General features: G+C 41.6%; 1 protein-coding gene across 1 annotated transcript; it reads right to left on the bottom strand.

The window, feature by feature from the left end:
* Positions 1-15,506: 15,506 nt before the first annotated feature.
* Positions 15,507-17,639, bottom strand: C2CD4A (C2 calcium dependent domain containing 4A). Its single transcript, XM_045067514.1, has one exon. It carries the CDS (start codon positions 16,990-16,992, stop codon positions 15,922-15,924), a length of 1,071 nt encoding a protein of 356 aa, XP_044923449.1. The 5' UTR covers positions 16,993-17,639; the 3' UTR covers positions 15,507-15,921.
* Positions 17,640-21,396: the final 3,757 nt, after the last annotated feature.

Below are 21,396 nucleotides of genomic sequence, written 5' to 3'. Positions count from 1 at the left end.
TTCCCTGGAATGCTGCCAAACCAGTCTTCAAATCAGTCCTGGTGGAACCTCCAAAAGTGCTAAAGGATCATGAGAGCTCCCACTCAATTTGTTTAAAAAAAAAAAAGGTTTCATTTATTGCTTATTACAGAAGAGAGAGCTATGTTGATCAGCACATTCTCTTTGAACAGAGAAATCTGCTAATATGATACAGGGCTTGGGGGAAGAATGGATTTCAGGGTTTGAAGGGTCTTCAGAGGGAAAAGGTGTTGGCCTTATCTGTAGATGCTTGGTTACTTATCTGAGAGTGTTGTTGGTTGCTGTCGTTCAGAGGCATGGTGTCCATCCCCAACTGGCCCACTTTCAGAAGTGAGGATTGATACTGATTGGCTTGCAAAAGCATTTTCCCTGGAGCAAGTTATTGATTGATTGAACCTGTTTAAAACCATTTTGGTGACTTCTTACCATCATTATGTAACAATCAGTCTTTTCCTAAATTAATGGGAACTTTCTTTTTATGTTCAACCCTAACTGATAAACCTCCCTTAGGTTTAGGTGTGGACTCTGGATCTATTTCCCAGAGTCCCAATAAACCCTTTATTGACTTTGTGATATTTCTTGAAAAAGTTAATGAACTTTAGACTGCTCATTTGTAAGACATGGCTAATGATACCTACCATTAAGATTATTGTAAAGGAGTGCCTGGGTGGCTCAGTGGGTTAAATTAAAGCCTCTGCCTTCGGCTTGGGTCATAATCCTAGGGACCTGGGATCAAGCCTCATATCGATCCCTGCTTCCTCCTCTCTCTCTCTACTGGCCTCTCTGCCTACTTGTGATCTCTATCTGTCAAATAAATAAATAAAATATTTTAAAAATTTATTGTAAAGATTAATGTTACAATGATTATGAAAATTGTAAATTATAAAATATCCTGAAAATATAAAATACTTGAAATCCTCTCAGATTGTAATAATATATGCCAAAAATGGTATTTAAATTCTAAAGCACTTCATAATCATAAATATTTTTAAGATTGTTTTAGTATTTAAATTATTACTATCAGGGGCGCCTGGGTGGCTCAGTTGGTTAAGCATCTGACTCTTGATTGCTGCTCAGGTCATGATCTCAGGGTTGTGAAATTGAGCCCTGCATTGAGCTCCTTGCTGAGCATTTTTCAGACTCTTTCTCTCTCCCTCTCCCTCTGCCCCTAGCCCCCTGCACATACCCGCATGTGCACACACATACTCTCTTGCTCTCTCTCTCAAAAAACTAAAATACAAAAAAAAAAAAAAGGACTATTATCATGCCTTGTCTTCAAGACCCAGCTCAAGTGTTCTTTTCTTTTTGTTTTTTAGAATATTGTTTTGACTACCCAAGTCTTTTTTTTTTTAAAGATTTTATTTATTTATTTGACAGAGAGAAATCACAAGTAGACAGAGAGGCAGGCGGAGAGAGAGAGAGGGAAGCAGGCTCCCTGCTGAGCAGAGAGCCCGATGCGGGACTCGATCCCAGCACCCTGAGATCATGACCTGAGCCGAAGGCAGCGGCTTAACCCACTGAGCCACCCAGGCACCCTTGACTACCCAAGTCTTTACTGATCTTCCTCTTCTCTGGATTTTCATATTTCTTATCTGTACCGTACAAATCATACCATCTTGATTTATTCACCGTAATTTCTGATTGTAGGTCTTATTACTCCAAACAGATTTAGAGTTACTGAAGGCAAGAAGCTTGTCTTCATTAACATTGAAGACTTAGAATTTTAGAACTTTAATTTTAGAACTTAGAACTTTCTTAGAATTCCTTAGAATTCTAGAATTCTATGCAGTCTTAGAATTCCTTTCGCCATAGCACTCAGGGCAGCCTCTATAAATTCCGTGGATCTTACATCTGAGATAATGATAACTTGCTAGCCTGGACCTACTCCAACCTTCTCATTTTACCAAAAGATGAGATTAAGGTCCAGAGAAGGAGTAACTTGCTCATAGAATACAGAGCCAGAACTAGAACCTGTGTCCTCTAGTCCTTGCCATCATTCTTCTTTCAGTATCACTACAATGCTGCATTGTTAATATCCCCAAGGGTGCCTGCCACAGTTGCAGAGCTCATGCTGGGCACTCAGCAAACACCTGTGACTACTTTTCTCACGGCTGAGTTGACTCAGGTATTTGGAAATCAGAGCATGTCCACGATTACTGTTGACACTGTAATTTAATGCTGCGGGGTCTTTCTGAGGTGGCAGCTTGATTCATGATTGTGAATCACTGGACATTTCAGGTCAGATTTGTGGTTTTCAGCCTCTTTTCCTTCTACACGAAGTTCCACAAAGGATCTCCCCAATCTCTTAGAGTACATACCCCCCCTCACCACTTGCCAAAGTAACACCAGTAATACAAAGGGAAAGTAATTGCAGGAAACCTTCCTAGTTAAACATGGCAATGGAAAAATACATCAATCACCTTCCTAATGAAAATTAGATTTAAAAAGCATAAGTTTAAAAATGTATCTGCATGAGATTACTTTGTTCTCATGCAAATTATTTAAGACTGAATTGGATGCTTCAGAGCTAAAATTCTTTTTTCTGGTTCTTTCTCCAAGCATTTAAATAGTCACTAACAAAACAGTAATTAAAGGTAGTAGGTTCTTTTTAACTTCAATACCCAAATGGCATTTTTGCTTTTCGGAGGCTATTATTGTAAAGTAGACTCTGACTTGGGAGAGAAGATTGGACAGGAAGGAGGCCCTTGCTCAGAAAATGCCCAGATCAGCAAACCCTTCCAGAAAGACTCCCAAATTTCCATTAATACATAACAATAATAGTTGCACTTACATAGCAAGCAAACCATCTTCACTGCTTTTCACTTGCAGTGTTATCTCTGGGAACACTGTGCCTTCTACAAACAGGTTCAGCTCTTTAATCAAAACCCTATTTAATTTAGGATTTTTCTCTTTCTCCCCCAAGAGTCCTTTCTTTCCCCATATTACTTTGTAAAAGAAGATATAACTAACCAGAGAGGGCAATATATCAATGTATATTAGGAGCCATAATAATGTTCATATCTTTGATCCTGAAATTTCTTCACTTGAAATTTATTCTAAGAAAAAAAAATCAAAAGAAGAAAAATAATAATAATTGGGAAGAATGAAAAATAATAATAGGGAAATAGTTATATCAATTATTACATATTTACTTCAAGGGCTACATGCTAAAGACTAAAAGTAACATAATATCTCTTAAATTATAATAATAAATTCAGAAGAGGAAAAAAATGGTATGTTTATATAAAGACTGTTCTTGGAACCACATAAATCTAGGTATACTTACAAAGACTGGAAAATAGTGGATAAAGACAAAAATAGATCAGAGAGGCAAGGCAATCGTTGTATTTTGATGGTGATAATTTTTCAAAATGTTTTTTAGTAACACAAAAATTCATAGTTCGTCAGTGTTGTTAGTCTCATGGCAGATGAAAACAGAAAGCACTCTAGTTTAGGAGTCAGGAAGTGTTGCTAACTGGCAATGTGACCATGGAAAATCATTTCACTCTTTTTTCTTTTTTTTTTTTTTTTGAAAGATTTTATTTATTTATTTGACAGAGATCACAAGTAGGTGGAGAGGCAGGCAGAGAGAGAGAGAGGGGGGGGAAGCAGGCGAAGCAGACTCCACGCTGAGAGCCAGATGTAGGGCTTGATCCCAGGACCCTAAGATCATGACCTGAGCTGAAGGCAGAGGCTTAACCCACTGAGCCACCCAGGTGCCCCAATCCTTTCACTCTTTGATCTTCCTTTTATTATCTATAAAATGAGGACATCGAGCAATCTTTTTCTAAGTTATCTTGTAGTTTATAATCTTATTATCTTTCATGGACTTATTTTCTTCTTTAGTTGGAAAGTGTTTTAAACCTTTAAGAATGGAGGGGTGCCTGGCTGGCTCAGTTGGTGGAGCAAGCAACTCTTGATCTCAAGGTTGTAAGTTCAAGCCCCATGACGGCTGTAGAGATTACTAAAAAATAAAATCTTAAAACGTAATAAATAAATACCCAAGGGTGGTAAACACTTGCCAAATTTCAGGGCCTTAGTCCAGTGAAGAAACTCAAGCTTTAATCTCAAGCTCAGAGAAATGGGCTGCATAAAATAAGAAGGAATCTGTCCTGACTCAAATATAGTCATTTTTCTTAAGCTTAAGGCTTGGATTTATCTACTTTTCCAAACAGCTCATACTTCCACCCTGCTGATGATTACACAGTTAATCATGCATTAAAATGTCTTTAAAAGATGGGAAAATAGGGTTATCCAAGGGCAGTGTGATATTACGAGTGAATAAATCCTGACTGCTGACATAGGAAGAACAGTTCTGTTCTTTTTGTTGTTGTTCTTTTCTATTTGTTGCAAGGCACAGTGATAGCTGCATTTTAGTTTCAGGTGGCAAAGTTCTCAGGAGGTGGCCAAATGATCACTGTAGCTTCCCCCCAGGCACCACGGGGGACCTAAGAAACAGGGTTTCCAGAACACATTTTACTTCTCTTGGATCTCAAACTTACTTCCTTTCCCAAGACTCCCCTTCTCTTTTTTTCTCTATATACCCCAAATCAGCTCACCTTTTGAGTACCCAAGCCTTGTAGAAGTTTCGTGGTCCTATGCACATGGCTACAATTCCCTGGCCTCCCCCTTTACCGGCTGTATGACCATGGATCTTCTCGGGGCATCAGGATCTGGTTATCACACCCTTCTTCACCCATCTGGGGCATAAGAGATCTACCACTGAATCTGTCTCCAGTACATTGCCTGGTATATGATGAGTGTTAAATCAATGTCAGAACATTTCTCATTTCCCAACTCCCTCTGTTAAGAATCCTTACCTGTAGTACTATTATTTGTAGCATTTAACTTGGCACTTTGTATTGTTTTCAAATTACTCCTAAGGATATAGCTTCTCTATGCAGTCTCTTAGATGGAGGGTCTCGTTTACAGGATAAGCATCTATTGAACATGCTAGAAGCTTGGGGAAAGTCCAGCAACATCATCTATTATGAAGAAACCAAAAATAGAACTAATTTTTATTAGGTGGTTCTACATGCCACACAGGCACCGTGTGTGGACATTAGCTACTTTAATTCTTTAAAAAAAATCCCATGTGGTAGGTAATTTTACTGCCTCTCTACTAATGAAAACATGACATTTTAAAAAAGCTAATGGATGTGACCAAGAAACACAGATGGTGAACAACAGCTGAGATCTGGAGCCCACATCTTTCTGATTTGGGGTATAAATTCTTCTTAAAAAATGAATTTACTATCAACAACTTGTAGACTTGCTACAGAGTGCCCACAGCCATCAGCCAAGCCCAGATCTATATAGGTGGTGTGGTGCTTTTGCCAAGGGACTCTTGGAAACTGGTTCCACAACAGTGTTCTTGCTCCAATGTCACTAGAAAGCTCGTATTTGTGCTCCTCTGGCTGCAGGGTGACACAGAAAGGAAGGAGAGATTGTTGATTCCTCAGTAAAGGTGATCTCTACTAACCTGCCTAGCAGAAAAGCAAGAGAGTCTCTAACACCCATCTCTCTTCAGACTCACCCTCCTTCCTTCCTTTCTCTCTTTCTTAAAGATTTATTTATTTATTTTAGCAAGACGGAGAGAACCAGGGGGTGGGGGGGTGCAGAGGGAGAGGGAAAGAGAATTCTGGCAGACTCCCCACTGAGCTTGAAGCCTGACAGGAACTCGATTTTCATGACCCTGAGCTGAAACCAAGAGTCTTAACTGACTGCACCACCTAGGGGCCCCTATTCAGAGTTTTCCTTAATGATACAATCTCTATTTCCTTTCTCTCACAGCATTTGACCTTGATCTATGATAGATCTCTTTATCTGTATTGGATTTACTTATTTGTTTGTTTGTTTTAATTTATTTTTAAAGATTTATTTGAGAAAACAAGTGCTTGCATGCACGAGCAGAGGGCAGTGGGGCTGAGGGAGAGGAAGAAGAAGAAGCAGGATCCCCTCTGAGCAGGGAGCTCACGGAGCTCCATCCCAGAATCCTGAGATCATGACCTGAGCAGAAGGCAGCCACCTAATGGACTAAACCACCCAGGTACTGCTATTTATATTAGTTTTAAATTTATAGCTTTATAGTTTATATTTACATATATATTTTTATAGTTCAAATTTATAGCTTTGGGAAACAAACTCAGTAACTCGGTGTTGGCAGGGATTTAGGGCAAAAAGAGTTCTCATACGTGGTCATTTGGAAAGTAAAATGATAACAACAACTTTGGAAAAGAAGTCATCAGTTTTTTAAAAAACTTAATCTATACCTATCACATGAAGATTTATTCATTCCGCTCTAGTTATCTAGTCAAGAGAAATGAAATCATATACCTACACAAAGTCTTATAAATCAATAGTCATCAGAGTCTTAATCTTACAAAACAAACTGAGGGTTGCTGGGGGGAGGGCGGTTGGGAGAAGGGGGGTGGGGTTATGGACATTGGGGAGGGTATGTGCTTTGGTGAGTGCTGATTCACAGACCTGTACCCCTGGGGATAAAAATACATGTTTATAAAAAATAAAAAATTTAAAAAAATAGTCATCAGAGCAAAAACCCAGAAATAATCGAAATATCCATCAATAGGCAAATGGATACAAATCCAGATTCCTGAATGGGCTTTGCTTCTTTTCTTTAGCTTAGAATGAGTTCCAATATGTAAAGAGCTTGGAAGGCATCTCTCTCATTCTTACATCAAGAAGAAAGGTGAACGTGGGGCACCTGGGTGGCTCAGTGGGTTAAAGCCTCTGCCTTCAGCTGGGATCATGATCCCGGGGTCCTGGGATGGAGCCCCACATCCAGCTCTCTGCTCTGTGGGGAGCCCGCTTCCTCCTCCTCTCTCTCTCTGCCTGCCCCTCTGCTTACTTGTGATCTCTGTCTGTCAAATAAATAAAAATAATCTTTAAAAAAAAGAAGAAGAAGAAGAAAGCTGAACAAACTGAAAATTATTGACTTAATGACCTTTCCTCAGAGAGTTGAGGTAGCAGAACAAACCACCACTCTGGAATCTGAGGAGAATATGGAGAATCCCATACAAGAGCACCTTCTCTGAAACAGAAGCCATAGAAGTCATACACTGAGTGGGACTTTCATGGTAATTTTGACAAACTTGCTGGACCCTGAGCGTGCACTAATATGAAGGCAAGATATTCCTGATATCCCAAGTCTTGGGGGTGGGTTTGTGGGTGGCGTACTTTCATAGGTTATTACCTCAGGGAATTCCAGCAGGTTCTTATGGTGAAGGGCAAGCAAAATCCTTGATAATCATTTTTAAATACTCCCAGCATGTTCTCCATAACAAAAGTCCACTCTACAGGAGAAGAGACTTGACTAGAGCCTTACTGACTTGGGGAGAAAGGCACTTACCCAACTCTAACTTTTTATCCTTCCTATGTCCCTAGGGGGGAAAAGAAAAGAAAAATGTGAAAGTCACAGTCCACAGACAAAAGCACATGAGAAGACTGAGATTTAATCATAGTATTATAGATTGCTTCCCTTCCCAATGTTTACCACCACATCAGCAGCTTTCCCATGTAATAACAGTGGATAACAGTGAAGAGAGGCATATAGGTACTTTATTTAAGAAAGTGTTCCTAGGGAAACCCAAAGAGTACAGATCAGACAAAAATAAGGACACACAAGGAAACTGAAGCCTTAGAGACCTATAGCTACAGCAATTAGTAAACACAGGATAACTCTGCCAGATAAACTGAAGCCTCACACTAAAGGTCTATTTCATCTAAGTTCCTGTTATTTAATGCATCATGTCTGACTTTCAATAAGAAATTACAGGCAAGGAATAAAAGTCAAAAAAAATAGTATGAAGAGACAAAACAAACATGTAGAACCAGACTCAGATATGACACAGATCTTGGAATGATCAGATAGGGATTTTAAAATAACTATGATTAATATGTTAAGAGCTTTAATGGAAAAAATAGACAGCATGCAAAAACAGATGGGCCTGGTAAGAAGAGAGATGGAAATTTGAAAAAAATCAAAAGGAAATGCTAGAAATTAAAACAATGTAACAGAAATCAAGGAAGCCTCTGATGGGTACACTGGGTACAGCCATGAAAGGAATCAATGAGTTTCATGATATGTCCATAGAAATTTCCCAAGCTGAAATGCAAAGAGAAAGAATGATGAAGAAAAAAAACCCAGAACAGACCACCCATGAATTGTGGGACTGTTTCAAAAAGTATAACATATGAATAATACCAGGAACAGAACGGAGAGAGAATGGGACAAGTGTAATACTTGAAGTAGAAATGAATGAGAATTTTCCAAATTAGATGACAGTTACCAAAGAACAGATCCAGGGAACTCAGATGAACATGGAGGAGAAATACACACACACACACACACACACACGAATGTACACACACAAAAATATCACATTCAGACTTCAGAAAACCAGAAACAAGAAGAAAATCTTATAAGAAGCCAAGGGGGAAAATACTTTACCTATTGAGGAATAAGAAAAAGAATTACACTGGACTTCTCAAGGTGAATGGCTGGCTCAGTCAGTAGGGCACATGACTCTTGATCTTGTAGTTGTGAGTTCATGCCCCACACTGGGTGTCAAGATTACTTGAGAAAAATAAATTTTTAAAAAGATTTATTTATTTATTAGAGAGAGAGAGAGCATGAGCAGGGAGAGAGGCAGAGAGAGAGAGGGAGAAAAGCAGATTTCCCACTGAGCATGCAGAACCCATCTTGGGCTCCATCCCATGAGCCTGAGATCATGACCCCGGACAAGTCAGATGCCTAACCACCTGAGCCACCTGGGTGCCCCAAGAAAAATAAAATCTTTAAAAAGGAAGAAAAAAAAGAATTATATTGGATTTCTTGTCAGGAATCACGCAAGGAGGAAGAGAGTGAAGTATTTAAAGTATTGAAAGGAAGAAACCATTACAATAGATATTCTATATCCAATTAAATCAACCTTCAGAAGTGAAGGAGAAATAAAGACTTCTTAGGCAAAGAAAAACTAAGAGAATTCACTGCTACCAAGTATGCTCCGCAAGAAATGTTAAAATAAGTTCTTTAGGGAGAAGCAAAATGACATAGGTCAGAAACTTAGCTTTACATAGAGAAAGGGAGCATGTCAGAGAAAGGATACATACAAGCTAAAGGAAACATTTTGTTTTCCTTGTTCTTATTTGATATGATGGATAACTGTTTGAAATAACACAGGTGCCTGGGTGGCTCAGTCTGTTAAGCATCTGCCTTTGGCTCAGGTCCTGATCCCAGGGTTTTGGGATCGAGCCCCGTGCTGGGCTTCCTGCTTAGAGGGGAGTCTGATTTTCCCTCTGTCTCTGCTTCTCCCCCTGCTTATGCTCTCTCTCTCTGCCAAATAAATAAATAAACTCTTTAAAAAAACTGTTCAAAATAACAATAGTAATATATTATTAGTAATATATTAGTATTACTAATATATTAGTAATATATTATAACAAAGTAATAATAATAGTAATAGTAATTATAGGATATAGGTAAGTAAAATGAAAACCTTATAAGAGATGCGAAGGGGGAATTGGAAATACTGTTTTATAATATACCTACACTACCATGAAATAATAGTGTTACTTGAAAGTGAATTTGGATTCGTGGTAAATGTATACTGCAAGTACTGGGACAACCACTAACTAAATTTTCTAAGGAATTATTACTGATATGCTAAGAGAAAAGAGAAAATGAAATTCTATAAAATGCTTAATCAAAACCGACAAGGCCAAAAAAGAAAAGAAAAGGAGCATGAAGAAACTATTATCTTTCCTAATAGTTTCTTCATGCTCCTTTGTAATTCCTCTCTCCTGAACTTCCCTCATCTCGCCCTCTCTCATCTGCTTTCTGTCACTATGGATTAGTTCATATTTTACAGAATTTCATATGAAGGGAAAATACATTTATGTTCTCTGAGGGGAGGACGGTCTGGCTTCTTTCACTCAGCATCATTATTCCAAAACGTACCCATGTTGTTGTCTCTATCAGTAGTTTGTTCCTTTATACTCGTGAATGAATGTTGAATTGATAAATTCAATATGTTTATTATCTTGTCTGAGTTGAGAGTTTCATGTGCACATAGGTATGTCAAAAGTGAAATTATATGCTTTAAGTAAGTTCAATTGATTGTATGTCAATTGTATCTCAAAAAAAGTTTAGAGCAATAGCTTACATGAGGAAGGACACAGCGAAATAAGAAAAGTAGTGAGCATGGAGGTCTGGGAGGTCTGCAATTAATCATTTACCTGATGCATGGTCTTAGGCAACTTAGTCAAGTCCTCTGAAACAAAGTGTCCTTCTCTGTAAAATGGATATTGTAGCAGGATCGTGTTCATATGTATCTGAAAACTGGACAATGGCTGAAACAAGTTAGAATTTCATTTGTCTTATAGACAAGAACTTTGGGATGAGGCTGTCCCAAGCTGGCATGGAGGGTCAGTGAGGTCACTGAGAAACCAGTATCCTTTAGCTTTCTTAGTGACGGCTCCTGCTTCTCAAAACTTGTATATTCCAGCAGGATGAGGAAGGGGGAAAGGCACCATTAGCTGACCTCTTCCTGTGTTTCACTGGCCACAACTGGGTCTCTTAGCTATCCATAGCTGAGAATGGGTCTGGGAAGGCAAGTGTTTGTTCTCTGGGAAAGCAGGAAGGGGCTGGGGTGAGCGTTGAAGGGGCAAACCTACAGCATCCACCCCAGGTGTAATAAGAGTACCTACTACAAATAGTTGTTGAGAAGTTTCATGAGCCTAAAGGATAAAAATCAGCTGTGAAAATCATAAAATACAAACAAGAAAAATCATGTTCTTATTTGCTTCCTAAATGCCGCCGAGGGCCTAATAAGACCAGAGTTTGTCATCCTCTCAGATCATTGCAAGTGCCATTATAATGTCTTAACAAAATTCTTAGCTAATGGTATGGTAATATGCAAATATAACATGCAAAATAGTAAAAATTGCGTTTGTAAACACCATGGGCTGCCTCAGGTTTATTCTGTTAAACTCATAAGCCTGGAGGCAGAAGAGCTTCTACACACTAGAGTTGAACCACATGGGAAGTACTTCCCACTGGTGATAAGGTATCAGCGGAATTTCTAGGAAAACACTTATCAGGCGGTCCTAGGAGGCCATGGGTCCCGATGTCAGCAAACTGGACTGAACTCTGATGGTAATATGTATGTGAACCTGGAGAAAAAGCTCAGGGTCAGGTCTTCACATGGGCCTTTCCTGACCATCCAATCTGAGGTGTCTTTTTGTCCATAATCGTGCTTTTGTTTATGATCTCATTTTATTTCCTGAAGCTCTACTGAAATTATTTGTGTATTTTCTGTCTCCCTCCCCAACTTTGAAAAATTAATTCTATAAAAGCAAGGACAGGGATGCCTGGGTGGCTCAGTTGGTTAAGCAGCTGCCTTCGGCTCAGGTCATGATCCCAGCGTCCTGGGATTGAGTCCCACGTCGGGCTCCTTGCTCAGCAGGGAGCCTGCTTCTCCCTCTGCCTCTGCCTGCCATTCTGTCTGCCTGTGCTCGCTCTCTCCCCCCCTCTCTCTCTGATAAATAAATAAAATCTTTAAAAAAAAGATTTTTAAAAACATAAAAAATAAAAGGTTTATCTGGAATATCTATCATGGGTTGAATCTTTTCAAAAATTTCAATTTATACCTGTGAATAAGATACAAAATGTCCTTGCTTTTTTTTTTTTTTTTTTTTTTTAAAGATTTTATTTTTATTTATTTGTCAGAGAGAGAGTGAGTGAGAGCGAGCACAGGTAGACAGAGTGGAAGGAAGAGTCAGAGGGAGAAGCAGGCTCCCTGTGGAGCAAGGAGCCCGATGTGGGACTCGATCCCAGGACGCTGGGATCATGACCTGAGCCGAAGGCAGCTGCTTAACCAACTGAGCCACCCAGGCGTCCCTTATTTTTTATGTTTTTAATTTTTAAAGATTTTACTCATTTATTTGAGAGAGAGAGCATGAGCAGGGAGGGGCAGAGGGGGAGGCAGAGGGAAGGAGCAGAGTCAAAGGGAGAAGTAGCTCCCTCCCCCCACCCCCCACCACTGAGCAGGGAGTGTGATGAGGGCTCCATCTCAGGACCTCAGGATTATGACCTGAGCAGAAGGTAGATGCTTAACCCACTGAGACACCCAGGTGCCCCTCTAAATAAACCTTTTGAATAGCCTTTTATCGAATTATATATATTTATTGCTCCCCCTATCTAGTTAAGTAATTCTCATCACTCACATATTTTTCTTCTTCTTTGTGAGAACATTTAAGTTCTATACTCTTCGGAAATATCATTATACAATACGGTGTTATCCACTATAATCAACATGTTATACTTTAGATCCTTAAACCTTATTCATCGTATAGCTGAAAGTTTGTACCTTTTAACCATATATTATTGCTTTACTATCATAGAGATCACATGGTACCCACTTTTTGCTCTTTCAAATATCTTTACCAAAAATAGTATTCTGACCTAGGTTCTGGAAATGGATATGGGGGAAGGTTTTTGGAATTGTAGTGTGTGTATAAAAGAAAATTAGATTGTAAAGAAATAATCTTCTAGGCATGTTCGAGCCATTTTAAAGCTAGTATTATAGGTATAGAATGTATTACCTTTGTAAAACCAAGTGCAAGCTATTGGCTTGATTTTTAAATTTGTACTTAACTAAAGCTTAAGTTGTGGTCTGTTGTGTGGGATTTTTCTTTGACTATACTCATATATTTAAACCACAAAAGAGGAAAGATTATGCAATATCATTTCTGCAAAGATGTGCATACCTAAACCCAACTGAGAAACATGAGAACTCTAAAAAATTTTTTTGCAGTCCACATACCATTGACACATACTCCTAGCTTTATAACTAATGGGAAGTTTTTCTTTTGTTTTCATTTTTAATCTGAAAAAAATTTTTTTAAGATTTATTTATTTATTTATTTGACAGAGAGAGAGAGAGATCACAAGTAGACAGGCAGGCAGAGAGAGAGAGAGAGAGAGAGAGAAGCAGGCTCCCTGCTGAGCAGAGAGCCCGATGCGGGACTCAACCCCAGGACCCAAGATCATGACCTGAGCCGAAGGCAGAGGCTTAACCCACTGAGCCACCCAGGCGCCCCTAATCTGAAAATTTTTTTTGACATCTTCTAAATTCAGATAGCTGTATTTAGTTAGTTTGGCAATGTGAATCTTTGCTGTAATCTGATATTAGCACACATCTTCAAGGTCATGGGTTCTGACATTACATTTGTCTTCAGTATTTAGTTGAGGTGGTCTAATACCAAAGGAGTAAAAACACTAACGAAACTAATAAGTGATCCACTAGAGGGCAGCAAAGTGCAAACCAAATTTAAATTTGCCCAAGGCAAGGCTGATTGATGGCTTTCCTGAAAAAAATTTGTACTGGGAAGATTTCTTAAATGCAAAACATTCAAATTAGTTCTGTGATTTAAAAGAATTTACATACAAATGTTTCTCTTTCTTAGAAGTAGTGTTCCAAAGACTCATTCTATTACAGAGCAAACAGAATAGAACGGGTCCTAGCCCTATCTCTTATACTAGGTGTGTGATTTACTGCAATCTGCAGTTTGTCTTTTTGGTCCTTTTCTATGTTACATGGGTCTGCACAAAATAATTCTTAAAGTTCTTTTCAGCTCTAAAATCCCAAAACTTTATGACTTATGATTGTATTTTCATCATTTAAGTCTTGCTGATTAGACTCTTACATTGTTTGATCAACCATAACTTGATATTGATGGAGATACTGTTTGTAAATACCCACCATTATTTCATGGAAAATTTAGGTCCCTGAGTATGTTGATGTTACCTTAATAAAGCGCTTCTTCCCCCAAACTATTATTTGTATATAATTTAGTGACAATAGTGATTGCGATGTTTTCTGGAATAGGTTTTGCTGTTTAAACCATCACTGCAATCTGTTTTTATTTAAAAAAAAAAAAGGCAGCAAAATAAATTCCCAACATGATATATTGTATGTAGCCAATTTGTTTTCACTTTCCATTTACTTTCCTTTTAGAATTTTTTTTTAAAGATTTTATGTATTTATTTGACAGAGAGAAATCACAAGTAGGCATAGAGGCAGGCAGAGAGAGAAGAGGAAGCAGGCTCCCTGCTGAGCAGAGAGCCCGATGCGGGACTCGATCCCAGGACCCTGAGATCATGACCCAAGCCGAAGGTAGCAGCTCAACCCACTGAACCACCCAGGTGCCCTACTTTCCTTTTAAACTACTACATATGTGAACTCAGTATCAGTCACTCTACTAAAATTGTGAAATCACAAAGAAAGTTATACATTTTTTTTTTAAGTTGTTGGTTTGAAGACCAGGGATATGGTGACTTAGAGTGGCACTAAAGAGCACATGAATGCTCTGAGCTACTGTTATGTCATAATTCACTTGATCAACCACATGAAGCTTCTGGATGTGGCTGGTTTTCACAGTGAATTCACAGTTATTCTTCTCATTTGTTCAATGATGGTCATGGTAAGCACCTACCACAATAACCCATTTTCAGCTAATACCTGAGTTGTGACTAAAACTGAAACCCTGGTCTAAACAGCATTTTTTCATGAGCACCAGTGGATAAAACTCTAACAGTTTAGTGAAAGCAGAAATGGTTTCTGAATCCAGGCTGCTAATGTAGTCATATTTAACACCACACCACACCACATATTCAAATATTTTGAACCCTCATTTAAGGACACATTTTCCTCCAATATGCATAAGAAAGCAAGAAATACGCTTGTTTGGCAGTGAGTGTGGCCAAGAAAGGAAAATCATCGATTAAAACAAAATACACTTATTATCATTGTCAGAAGCCAGAGGTAGAACAGTATTATAGTTATGTTCTAGACTCCCTGCCCTGGCAGATTAGCTCAGCTGGGGCCAGTTAGGCTACCACCCTTTTTTCTATGTCTCTGACTCTAGTTAGCATCTTCTTGAACAGAACCTTAGACATTAGCATGAGATAATAAATTACTCATTTGAACCAAATTGCTTTTCCACTAGGGTGGGAGAATATGAGGAGACCCTCAACTTAGAATCAAGTTTCAGATTTAAGTTACAGTCCCCCAAAGATAAACCCTTCAGATGCTTGGTATTATTTCTAGAAAGTAACGAGTAAAATACTGATTGCCTCCGTGCAAATCCTGACTCTGCTCTATATTCTGTACCTCAATATCCTCTTCCCTAAAATGAGGACAACTGTGCCTGTCTTTTAGGTTTGTTTAAAAATTAAACAAGTTAGTACTTGTAAAACATTATTTTAGCCAAGAATATTAAAGTGGTTTCCATTTTTCCAGTGCTTTCTCAGAAAGATGGAGCTAAAAGCATCAGATCTGAGTTCCTATTAATAATTCACTGTTGACCTTGAACAAGTTACTTCATCTTTCTTGGCCTCATTTTATCACCTGGGGTCTTAAATGATGTTTCAAAGATAACACACGCTCTAAGATGGATGTTGCGATCAATGGATGTTGTGGAATGAACAAACTTCAGTTGAGAGGTTGGGGCAAAGAGATCACCAGCACACCCTCTAGTTTTAACACTTCCTGTGATCCAGAGTCTCCCAACAGAGCAGTGGGGAGCATGAAGTCGCAATTGTCTATCTATATTGGGGAAGATGAAGTGCAATTGTATGTCTATATTGGGAACCACTCCTGCAGAACACCATACCATTTGCTGAAATGAATTTTGAAGGTATTACACAAAATACTACGTCCTTTATTGTGATAATCTAGCAATGTATGTGCTAATATTGGACTGAACAAAGGCCTGAATATAAAAATAAATAGCATTTATTTTGTCCGAAGCGGCTGTAAGGGTCCGAGGTCCCAGCGCGCGGAGAGCGCCCCAAGGGGAGGGCCTGAGGCCCGAGCGCCCTCAGGGGAGCAGCAGGGAGCCCAGCAGCAGCTCGCCCTGGCCCAGCCAGCGGCCCCGCTCGCGGCCACGGCCCCGCTTCTCCGCCTGGACGCGCACGGCCAGGCGGCGCACCTGCTCCTCCGACAGCCCGTCCAGGCACACGTCCTGGTCGAAGGCGGCCTTGCGGCTCGGCCGCACCACGGCGCTGCGCTGCGGGCGCGTCTTGCCTGGAGAGCGCAGGACGAAGCTGACGCGGCAGCCCACGGCGCGGGGCTCGGCGGTCCCTGCGGGCAGGCCCTCGGCGCCGAGCAGCCGCACGCGGAGCCGCCCGCTGGCCCGGCTGTACTCGGCGGCCAGGCGCAGGGCGCCCCCGTCGCGGCCCAGGGCCACGGTGCCCTCGGCCTCCAGGCGCTCGGGCCGCGGGTCGGGGCCAGGCGATGGAGGCGACGGCGGGGACGCGGAGGGGGCCCGGGCCGGGGGCCGGGAGCCGGCGCCGCGCTCGTCGTCATCGTAGTCCCCGCTGGACACGGAGCGGGCGCGCGCCAGGCCACGGCCCCTCCGGGCCCGCAGCGCGCGGCTCAGCAGTCCTTCGGGGGCGCGCAGGAGGCGGTGGGCGCGGGGCGGCGGCGCGGGCATGTCCGGGGTCTGCCGGGGGCCGGCGGGGAGCGCGGGGTCGTGGTCCGGGGCTGCGCCCGGGAGCAGGAGCGGGGCGGCGCCGGCGCCCCCGAGGAAGAGTGATTCCTTGCGGCGGGTGTGCGGGCTCTCGAGCAGCGCGCAGAAGCCGTAGGCGGTGCGCGCGCGCGGCAGGTGCGGCAGCGAGAGCGCGGCCTGCGAGCGCGGGTCCCAGTCCGTGTGCCCGGCGCCGTCGTCGATTTCTACCGCTTGGATCCAGGAAACCCGAAGCGCAGCCAGGGCGGTGCCCGGCGCAAGTCGCGGGGGGATACAGAACTCAGGGATGCGGTCCGGGGTGAGCACGTTTTCCCACGCGGCGGGCGTGAGGGCCGGGACTTGGTGGCCGCGGGTCCGAAGAATCCCGTTCCTGCCCTTCAGGAGGCGCTCGGGACCCAAGCGGAGCCTCTCCAGGCACCACATAAGGTGGCGGATGCGGGATGCAAGGACACTGCGGGTGCTGGTCAGCCCGCACTTCACAATGTTACACCAGTCGTCGCAGGGAGCTCTGCAAGGCGCCGCAATTCCCGTGTCTTTTCTCCTACTTTAGGGGTGCTTTCTTCTTCCTCCCCTGGGACTATTCCAGCTGCCCTTCTCGCTGCTATTGCGAGCTATGTCTCAGTGACTGATGAACAATCGTTTTTCTCTTGTCTCTAGCAGTTCTGTACACTTCGGGGCTTGTTGATTTAATCTCGATCCTCCGCTAGCCCAAGGGGGAGGCTCTCAAAATGTTGGCCTCTCACTTTGGTCGTGCCGTCCTCAGTGCCAAGAAGAGCTTTGCTTGTGCAATCGTTTCCCGAATCCTTGGATTATTGCACTCTAGTCCTTGGCGAGAATTAGAATAATAATTATTATCCCCTCTAGGACTCACGGCTTGCTCCCAGGAGAGTTAAACAAGGTGGGTTCCTCCTCCCGTACCTGGGGTCCGGTGTCAGATGGGTGTCTGCACGGTTCTGCCTGAGGCACCCAGCCAGGGAGGCGCGTCACCTCCGCAAAGTTCAAAGCGCGCGCGGCCGGATTCAGCACCGCTGTTCTAGGACAGCCGGCCTGAGCCTTTATACTTGCAGCCCTGACCGCCGGCCAATGCGCGGGCGCGAAAGACGCTGCTTGGTAACCCGATGCCAGGCCTTCCGCTCTGCCACGTGGCTACGTGGACTGCGCAAATTCAAAACATCCAGTTCCTTCTCTCCCTTATGCCTGGTGGGTCTGTTATTCTCAGAAACCCTAAACAAGTTTCTATTTTCTCACGTGCTAAAAAGGTTAAATCTCGACTATATCGAGAGTCATTGGGAGCATCGCCGCAGGTATGAATGTGAATCCACTGAAGCACTCTTCGCACACCACTAAAAGAAGATGCAAGTCGGGTTTGTCTTATTTTTTACCTAATACCGTCCCTGTCCTCCAAAAAGCCAGCCTTCGAAGTTTCTTACCTGCTTTCTGATGTTCAGACCTGATTTTAAATGTATTTTCTTTGTTGATTAGAATTCATTCGGTACCGGAACCTTATGGAGTGCTGCAAATATTCCCTATCTTGATCTGGGTGCGGTTACAGAGGTGTTTCCATATGTTAAGAAATCAGTTAGTATACACTTAAAATTACGTGTAAGATTGTGTGTATCTCATATGGTAATTAAAAATCACAACCCATTTCTTAAGCCTTTGCGTGCTGATTTTTGATTGGGAATATATACTCCTGCATACAACTGCTGTTGGAACCATGCTTTGAAGGCACCCTCGCCACCTCTGGCCTTTCTAGGCTGTCTCCACCTGGGAGACCCTTTTTATTCCTTTTGAAAACTGACCTGTGTTCATTCTGTAGAACTGCTACCGGCTAGCTCAGCTTAAAAGAGATCTGAGGCATTTTGTTCAGAATTTGGGTGTATGCTATTTCTGCTTAAAATCCTTCCTTGTAAGTTAATTGTTTCTCCAAATAATGTTTAGTAATTAAACAAAATAAGGTTCAGTAAATTAAATTCATCCAAAGGGTTTTAGGATGGGACATGTGCATTTTGTTTTCAGGGTATACATTGCTCCATGATTTACACAATAGTCTCTAGAACTGTCACATAAACTTGCGAATTGTGATTATTCCTAGTAACTTACCATGTTCGCAGTGTTGGGAAATGGAGGTAATAATACACATTAGTGAGCATAAATGAGTTGCTTTGGGAATTAAATGAATCTAATAATGTAAAATATTTAGCATTGTGCCTGGAACATGGTAAGAGCTAGATACACAGAGGTTGCAATTATTATTAATGATAATAAAAATAGAAGAGACACTATTGAGTGCTGTGGTTAAGAAAACTGGATCTGGGGGCGCCTGGGTGGCTCAGTGGGTTAAAGCCTCTGCCTTCAGCTCATGATCTCAGGGTCCTGGGATGGATGGCTACATGGGGCTCTCTGCTCCGCAGGGAGCCTGCTTCCTCCTCTCTTTCTGCCTGCCTCTCTGCCTACTCGTGATTTCTGTCTGTCAAACAGATAAATAAAATCTTAAAAAAAAAAAAAAAAAAACAAAAACCCGGGTCTGAAGTCAGATCTGGTTTTGATTGTAGAATAACTCCTTATTATGACATGAGAAAGTTACTAAAGCTTTCCAAGCCCCTGTATCAAATGTACAATTGTAGTTCGGACATTTAAGAGGTAATGAAATTAACGATGTTATAAAAGAGACCCAGGAGAGCTCCCTCATCCCTTCTGAGAATAATAGTATGTACCTATAGGGTTGTCATAAGTATATACTAAGATTATGCATGTTAAGAGTTGAGCATACAACCTAATATACACAATGTCTGATATGATATTTGTTATTACAGAAGAGAACAAGTGCTCATTAGTTCATTTATTCATTCAAAGCAATGTTTATTGAATGCTTCCTGAGTTTTAGCCTCCATCTTAGGCACGTGGATCCAGGCTATACAAGATCACATCAGCTATATACATCTATCAAAGGAGCAATGATGAGGATGAAATATTTGAATTCTGTCTAGCAGAGGCAGAAGCGAGAAGAAACTATTGAACAGGATTTATATATTTAGTCTTGGCAGGGAGGCAGCGTTGACAGATCCCTGGGCTTGCCATGCCCTTGACTAGTTACTTCTTTGTCTTTATATCATCTCCATGCCTGGCCCAGATTCTTGGGGGGCAATGCTAAATTTATGGGAGAATGATTGCTGAATTATATATACACTTGAGAATGTGTTTTGGCTCACATTTTGTCAGGAAACAAGAGGCTGTTAGCTCTGCAAGTGAGAGCCCAGAGAGCCCTTGGTTAAAATGGGGAGGCTCACCATCTGAGAAGTTGTTAAGCAAAGCTATGCTGTGGTGGGAGAAAGGATAAAAGCACCAGAGCATGAGAAATGATTTATGGGTGAAGAAATACAGACTTTGGAATACATCTGTACAAGGTTGAATCTATTTATGCAAATTTTTAGCTGTAGGACTATGGGCAAGTTAGTTAACCTCTTTGAATCTAAGTTGTAAAATGAGAGTAATAATATATACCACACAAGACTGTTGTGTTAAAAATACATGAAATGGGGACGCCTGGGTGGCTCAGTTGGTTAAGCAGCTGCCTTCGGCTCAGGTCATGATCCCAGCGTCCTGGGATCGAGTCCCAAATCGGGCTCCTTGCTCCGCAGGGAGCCTGCTTCTCCTTCTGACTCTGCCTTCCACTCTGTCTGCCTGTGCTCTCTCTCGCTTGCTCTCTCTCTGACAAATAAATAAATAAAATCTTAAAAAAAAAAAAAAAAAAGAAAAGAAAAAATACATGAAATGTCTGGCACACAGTAAGTGCTGGTGAGCTTTTAGCTGTTATTATTATACAGGTTTGCTTAGTCAGGGATTAGCTGATTCAAAAACATTTTTCTTTGTGGCAGATTTGCTTTGTTTTTATTAACAATGCACCTTCTTCAGAGACACTTTAGAAGCATTTCCTGTGTAAGGTTTCTTGAAAGCAGCAGGCTTGTCTTTGAATGGCTGGTCCCCTGTGGCCCCATTAAGCTTTATGTTTTCCTTACCTTAGAAGCCTGAGCCACAAAGTACTTGGGAAGATGGTGTAACAGGATCCAGCCCTTTGTCTGGAACACACAAATCTCCTCAGAGGAAGGCTGTGGCACTTCAGGGCTCATAGCTAGAACCGTGGGAACATCCAGTAACGGAGCTCTAAAATAATTTGGTGAAGTGAGGGTGAATAGATCACATAGCATCCAGGCCAGAGGTGTTCTTGTAGTAGGAGGAAACTGAACAATATAGACTTAAAAAAATAATAAATTGGAGGTCAGGTGTCACAGAAAGCAAGAAAAAGAGAGCTTACAACCAAACAAAAAAACACCAGTGCTCTGGCTTATCTGTCTTTCTGATTCAAGGAAGTAGAGTATGGAGCTATGGAAAAAACAGACCAGGGAGTCAGGACATTGAGTTTTAGCTCTGACAGTCACTAACTTGTTGTGGAACATTAGCAAGTCCCTTAATTCTCTTTCCTACTCACTGTATCCACCTGTCAAAGGAGGGGGGTTGGATTAGCCAGATTTGTTTTCCTCTGGTTCTCAAATTCTGCAATCTACCCCAGTGCTTTCTGCCAGCTAATCTTCCTGCATTTTCTGATAGTCCATGGTGTTATACTTGTTCTCTAGCTTTCTTCTCCATTTCCTTCTTTCCCCCCCAAAGCCCTTTTGCTTTCTCTCAACAAAAGGTAAGGAAATAGCATGTGGGTATGAGGTATTGCAAAGTTAGAAATTCTTACTTTTCAGTTTTTAAGCAAGAGTTGTTAATTTTTTATTTGCATGTGAGAGAGAGAGCACACACACCGGTGAGTTGGTGGGAGGG

The sequence above is a fragment of the Mustela putorius genome, unplaced genomic scaffold (genome assembly GCF_011764305.1).
Source record: "Mustela putorius furo isolate JIRA1106 unplaced genomic scaffold, ASM1176430v1.1 tig00003896_pilon_pilon_pilon, whole genome shotgun sequence".
Classification (NCBI taxonomy): Eukaryota; Metazoa; Chordata; class Mammalia; order Carnivora; family Mustelidae; genus Mustela; species Mustela putorius.
This window is presented reverse-complemented; position numbering and strand designations above follow the sequence as displayed.